Here is a 7,046-nt window from a genome sequence, read left to right as displayed (position 1 = left end):
GATCTGCTTACTCTTGCGAAGCACCTGAGATTACCCTTAGGTTTTGTTGGGGTTCGTGTTGTTTATTCTTTGGTTTTCTATGTTGTGTCGTGCGTACTATTATTTGTCTGTTTGTCTTTTTCATTTTTAGCTATGGTGTTGTCAGTTTATTTTCGATTTATGAGTTTGACTGTCCCTGTGGTATATTTCGTTCCTCTTCTATAGCATTGTACTTTTAGCATCATTAAAACATGTATATATTATAGATAGCAAAAATGGTAAATCGAAAGTAAAATAAAATAGACACATGATTACTTTCACACTTGTAAAAGACTTGTAATATTTTAAAAAATCGTAAAATCTAATCCTACACATATTTACACCCGTCGTGCTGCGTTATCGTGCTTTTTCTATTTTGAAGGCATCGAGTAATACAAATGAACAGTTGTTGACGGTTGCCATAAGTCATAGCTATTTTAAGTGAAAACAAAACAAGGCAAACATAAGAGGAATACAACTTAACAACACAAATACTGAACTGCTACAAAAACATAATGTATAATGGTGTGTTAACTAGAATTATGATATAAATGCAGATATTAATTTTGGTTCTTGTTTTGCAATTTTAGAATATATGTAGGATGAAAGGTGCCTACCTATGGAAGCCAAATACCGAAGCAGAAGCTATTGCTGTTAAAAGTACGACGGGTTTCGGTAAGGAATGAGTTATTAAGTAATTTGGTACTGTGCAATGATAAGTTAATATAGGAAGATGTGGTGTGAGTGCCAATGAGACAACTCTCCATCCAAATAACATTTTTTTTCTTACACCGAACAAAAAGCTATCAAGGTCCCCAAAATTACTAGTGTAAAACCATTCAAGCGGTTAAACCAACGGCCTAAACTATATAAAAAAAACGAGAACGAAAAAATGTATAAATTACATAAACAAACGACAACTACTGGATATCAAATTCCTTACATTTGCAGCAGGATGAAACATTTTAATGGTACCAAACCTTCTCCCTTTTTCTGAAACAATAGCATAACATCACATCATAGGAAAACACACGATAAAATATCAATTGGCAGGCTTAACTCAATAAAAAAACGTAAATTAACAAATTATGAACGTAAAATTTGATCTGCGATATCAAAATGATATCTGAATGCAAATTCACAGTTAATAAAATATTAGGGAAAAACATTCAAGGCAAAAAAAACAAAACATACAAGATATACGTAAAAAACATACAAAGAAGTTCAAACAAAAAAAGTACATTGTTATTATCAAAAAAAAAAGACTTTTCATTGACAAACACATCGGTAATTACTTGTTATTATTAAGCGTGTAAATTGATCTGAATCCGTTTTAAATCGTTATTCTTTAAACTACATGTATCGAGACAAATATTGTTTTATTGGCAGTGGACAAAAAATGCCATAAAAAGCAGATGGAGATAATGATAACCATTTCTTTAGAATAGTAGGACAACTGTAAGAACTTAAAATGAGCTTTAATAATAAATAGAAGATGCAATTCTATAACGATAACTGTTTCAGTTCATATCGTCAAACGTATGGTACCCTACTATCAACTCAGAGCAACAAGGCATTTAAAAAAATCTTGATTTGAAACTAGAAGTTGAAATTCTAAGCTAATGAAAGTCTTTTGTTAATGTTGCAGTATGAAAAAATGTAAAAATCAGTATTGGACGCGCAATTACTTAATATGTGTTAAGTTAAATGAATCTTCGCGGAAAAGGGTTGGGTTTTTGTAACAATTGGCTCTACCATAACATCGTCCGACCAGGTGTCCGGCCCTTTACAGTATTATGTGTCGGTGTTGCATTTCATCCGATTGGAAAAACCGATTCTTTTGATAAAACAACCTCATTAAAAAAAAATAAGTACGTTACGTTAACGTCCCATTCCACATCACCCAAATCATACTTTTGTAAATCTAGAACCTATATCTAAACTACATCACCTCCTTATCAAAGGGTTTCAAAGGGGATGCGAAATTTTGATAAATAACTAACCCATAACTTTGCTAATAAAAGCTTATAATCCTTGCTGATAAAAAAACCCAGTGAAACTAAATAAAGCCATTTACTAACGAATCTCATAGCAAAGCCTATTGATTTAACAGGCTAATCGTCTTCTTCCATCAGAACCCATATTTAAGCAAAAATTTTCAATCGCTTTTATATGACATAACCAGTCACTGAATTTTGGGATGTCTGGATTTAAATTCAGGACTTCGTTATTTCGTGTTTTTAAGCCCGGGATTTCGGTAGCATGACCCCTCAGACCCCCTCTTAGTGCAGACAACTTATACACTGAATAAAATGTGTATAATAACTCACAGAAGAATTTTTATCCATTTACGTTTCTAACTGTATTGTCTGTTTGTTTTATTCACGCATCGTTGTCAGTATAATGGAATTTAATGCGACTGTCATACTAGTTAAAGGTTGAGTTAGCAATTAAACTAGATGCAATCCACCTTTCTTTTTACAGAAGAACATGCCTGTACCAAGTCAGGAATATGAAAATGGTTGTTAATTCGTCTGATGTGTTTGAGTTTTTGATTTTGTCATTTTATAATTGACTTTCCTTTTTGAATTTTCCAAGCTGTTCAGTTTTTTGGTAATTTTACTTTTAACTGTTGTATTAAAATAAATTACCTCGAGCAATGTAAAATTATCATTTATAATCGAACATTTAAAGACAAAAGAAAAATTGACAGGGATAACAATCCAATTATATTTTAGGAAACAATGTAGATATATGGACAGGTCTTTATAGTCCAACAAGTGACGAAAACTTTGAATTTGTCGATGCTGGTGGTGCTTTTACATTGGATACTCTCCCATTTGGAGAACGTAAGTGTTTTCCTTTAAGATAGTTATTAGGTAGTAAATTATTACTGTAATGGGCTCTTTTGTGGGGTTGTTGTCTCTTTGACATATTCCCCATTTTGATTCTCAAATTTACCGTGTTCGTAATAACATGAGCAACACGAAATGTATAGGAATCAAAAAAATACTGAGATAATCGAATGGTCAACAAGGAACAGGCCGGTTGGGTATACTACCATACAAGCATCATCCATCGTGCAAATTCACACTCAGTTTAAAATTCCCAGCCGGGTAAATGACGCAACCGCTGAAAAACAGACTGGACGAGTATTTTGTAATTTAAAAGATAAAAAATTACAAAAATATCGCTAATGCAGCGGTCCTCTACTGAAACACTGGTGCACATAATATGTAATTAGAACTATCCTGCTAGGACCTATACTAATATACTGGTGCAGTTTATAAGCAATTATAACACTCCTGCTCGCCCATCTTCTGAAGCACTGGTGCAGTTTTTGTAATTAAAACACTCCTGTTTATCCCTCTACTGAAACACTAGTGCAATTTATATGTAATTAGAAACCTTCTGCTCGTCCCTCTACTAAAACACTGGTGGAGTTTTTATGTAATTAAATCATTTTGTAAAACAATGGTGCAATTTATATGTAATTAAAACACTCCTTCTCGTCCCTCTACTGAAACACTGGTGCAATTTATATGTAATTAAAACAGTCCTGCTTGTCCATCTACTGAAACACTGGTGCAGTTAATATGTAATTAGAACACTCCTGCTCGCCCCTCTACTGAAACACTGGTGCGATTAATATGTAATTAAAACACTCCTGCTCGTCACTCTACTGAAACACTTGAGTGGTTTGTATGTAATTAGAACACTCCTGCAAGTGAAATATGTAAAATGAGTCGAGTGTTTGGAAAGAGGTTAAGATACAAAAGGAGGGCTCAAACTCATAACATAATAGACTACATTTTGTATGACGGAAAAACACGACTAAACATCCGTAGGTGGCCCCGTCACATTCTGTATGCACGTACCTGTCCAAAAGGTAGGAGCCGGTAATCCAGTGGATGTCGTTTGCTTATGTGTTACATATTTGTTTGTCGTTTATTTTTTGTACATAAACCTGATAAATCAGCCGTTAGTTTTCTAGTTTGAATTATTTTACATTGTCATCGGGGCCTTTTATGACTGACTATTGAGTGATGACTTTGCTCATTGTTGATGGCCATACATTGACCTATAATTTCTGTGTCATTTTGATCTCATTCGGGGAGTTGTCCCATTTGAAATCATACCACATCTCCTTTTATATATTGATACTTTTTATGAGTTTCCATGCAGTTGTTATAAATCAAATATGTTTTATTAAGTTGTTTTTATCTTGACTTTGTATTCAGTCGATATTGATCATTATTTTCTATTATGCATGAACCAGTCAGGAATAATTCAAATTGTCTCTCATTTGTTTGATGAGTTTGAACTTTTTATTTTGTTATTTGACATAAGACGTTCTGTATTTTTGTTGGTTTGTTGTTATTATGCTATTTCACATTGACTTTCAGGTGATCAAATAGATAACGAGGACTGTGTGGAATTTGAACTAACACATTCTAATAACTGGAACTGGGATGACGATCCTTGTGATAGAGCCCAACGCTATATGTGCGAATTTCCGATGGTTAGTATGAACAACCTTTTAGAAATGTTGTTTTTAGAAAACTGGATACCTTTTGTAAATATCAAATCGAATCAATCAGAATCAATTGGGCGCATTTAAATTGATTTCAATTTTTATTTCAAGATGGCCGCCTTGAAGAATTACTAAATATGATGTCTACCCCTCTGATATGCTTAAGGACACCACAAAGAACGGTTGTGCCCAATCGTATGCGTGTATTTCCATTTGCACGATAATATCAAATCCCGGTACAAAGCATCCACACTACATTACGAAAAACCATACACTTCGTAATTTGTTTTGTAACATCACGGTAGTGTGGATTCATTATTATTCGTTGGATACCAATTTTCGTGGATTTCATGGGCACAGTAAAACCACGAAAATGAATATTCAACGATTGATAATTTTTGATAAAGGTTTGTATGCAGACTTCGGCAAAACCACAAAATTAAATATCCACGAATATGCAAGTTTTTCTTAATCCACGAAAATTGGTACCCACGAAAATAAATGAATCCACAGTACTTCATTTATTATGGAATAAAATTGAGAATGGAAATGGGGAATATGTCAAAGAGACAACAACCCGACCAAAATAAAAAAACACAACAGCAGAAGGTCACCAACAGGTCTTCAATGTAGCGAGAAATTCCCGCACCCGGAGGCGTCCTTCAGCTGGCCCCTAAACAAATATATACTAGTTCAGTGATAATGAACGCCATACTAATTTCCAAATTGTACACAAGAAACTAAAATTTAAATAATACAAGACTAACAAAGGCTTGATTTGAATATAGGTGTCATACAACCATTGATTATTCCTATTAGTCCTTGATAAATTTGCCTCTTTCAAAACCATGTGCAGAGTTTATGTTGATTCAACTAATGAAATACGTGACATTAGCAAAGTGTTATCCTGTCTAGTACTTAAGACAACATTGTATGTAAAACATCATTGCAGAAAAGAAAATAACCTTCACTGGAAGTTTTCTAATCAAACATTTGCCTTTTTTTCTTGTGTACGAGCCTGATTAATCATGTCACTTCGACTTTTCAACATATTCAACCGAAACACCAAATAAAAAAAAATGATGGTGCTTTGGAACACCAAAGATATACGGTAATGACTCAGCATAATTTCTTGCAATGAAATGTAGGATTTTTCTACAACTGTCAATTTGTTGGTGTAACCGGATGTGACGTTCTGTAATTTGTTGGTATGTCACCTATTAAATTTATTTTATAACTTTTATTAAGGATAACTTACAATTACAAAAACAAATCCTTTCATGTAATATTTTTGTGATCAGTTGCATTTTGCAGTTGTGAAAATAAAAAAAATGAGTCGAAAGGAAATTTACGAATTCAAGACATAATTTTGCCACTGCTGGTGGACGTGTCGTCCAGGAGGGTATCACAAGCCCAGTAGTCAACACTTTGGTGTGGATAGGAATATAAATTGTATGGTAATTTTTATAAATTTCCTGTCACAAAACTTTTCGAAAGACTAAGGATATTCTTATCCCAGTAATATATTACCTTAGTCGTATTTGGCACAACTTTTGGAATTTTGGGTCTTCAATGCTCTTCAACTTTATACTTGCTTGGGTTCATGACTATTTTAATCTGAGCGTCATTGATGAGTTTTGTGTTGGCGAAACCCGAGTCTGGTATATCATATATTTTAATACTGGTACCTTTGACTATTTTAGTTATATGATTCTGGGTAGAAACTCCAGAACAGCAGAAGACAAGGAACAGTATACAAAACGGATACGAAAACTAATTAAAATACAATATACAATATGCTTTTAAAAAAAAAAACCACTCCGCCACATTGACATCTTAAACAAATGGTAAAAAGAGGTATTTAACATCACAAGGAACGATATATGATGTTACTTACGAGTAAGCAGATCCTGCTCAACGTGTGAATTCCTCATATTAACTATAATACGGTATGATTTGATTGGTTCAGACTTAGCGTCGGTATATTCTATCGATTGGAATAAGTGTTCCACTAAATTTTAATTTGATTTATTTGACCAACCATTTAATTTCAATTTAATCATATGATCTTATGATATGTATGTTACTATATATAGAATAATCTTTATCATTTCCTTTTTTTTTTAGAAAACTTGTCCGTAGAAAGATATGTGGTATATATGGTTGCCATTATGTTCTGATGGATGGAGATTTCTTCTTCTTGGCGCCAAAATAAATTATAAAAATATTTGTGTTTTGTTTATTTTTTATTTGTTTTGGCCTACATGGATCAAAATCAGATATTCCTAGGCTCTCTTAAGAATAAGGATATGTTGTATGATTGTCAATGCGACAACTGTCTACCAAAGATCAAACAAAAGTGGATGTAATTAGCCGTTATAGACAACTGTAGCGCTTACAACAATGTGACAATATCCGTACCGTATATTCAGCTATTATAGGTATCGATGTGGTTTATAAAACAATTCAGATGAGAAAATCAATGGCTATTTTG

At 33.2% G+C, this 7,046-nt stretch overlaps 1 protein-coding gene across 1 annotated transcript; it reads left to right on the top strand.

Moving 5' to 3' along the window:
• The first annotated feature begins 601 nt into the window (after positions 1–601).
• LOC134681758 (alpha-N-acetylgalactosamine-specific lectin-like) lies at positions 602–6,760 on the top strand. Its single transcript, XM_063541404.1, has 4 exons — positions 602–693; positions 2,757–2,867; positions 4,425–4,540; positions 6,680–6,760. Exons 1-4 carry the CDS (start codon positions 621–623, stop codon positions 6,692–6,694), a joined length of 315 nt encoding a protein of 104 aa, XP_063397474.1. The 5' UTR covers positions 602–620; the 3' UTR covers positions 6,695–6,760.
• Positions 6,761–7,046: the final 286 nt, after the last annotated feature.

The sequence above is a fragment of the Mytilus trossulus genome, chromosome 8, assembly GCF_036588685.1.
Source record: "Mytilus trossulus isolate FHL-02 chromosome 8, PNRI_Mtr1.1.1.hap1, whole genome shotgun sequence".
Taxonomy (NCBI): Eukaryota; Metazoa; Mollusca; class Bivalvia; order Mytilida; family Mytilidae; genus Mytilus; species Mytilus trossulus.
The sequence above is the reverse complement of the archived record's forward strand: the minus strand, read 5'-3'. Positions and strand labels throughout refer to the sequence as shown.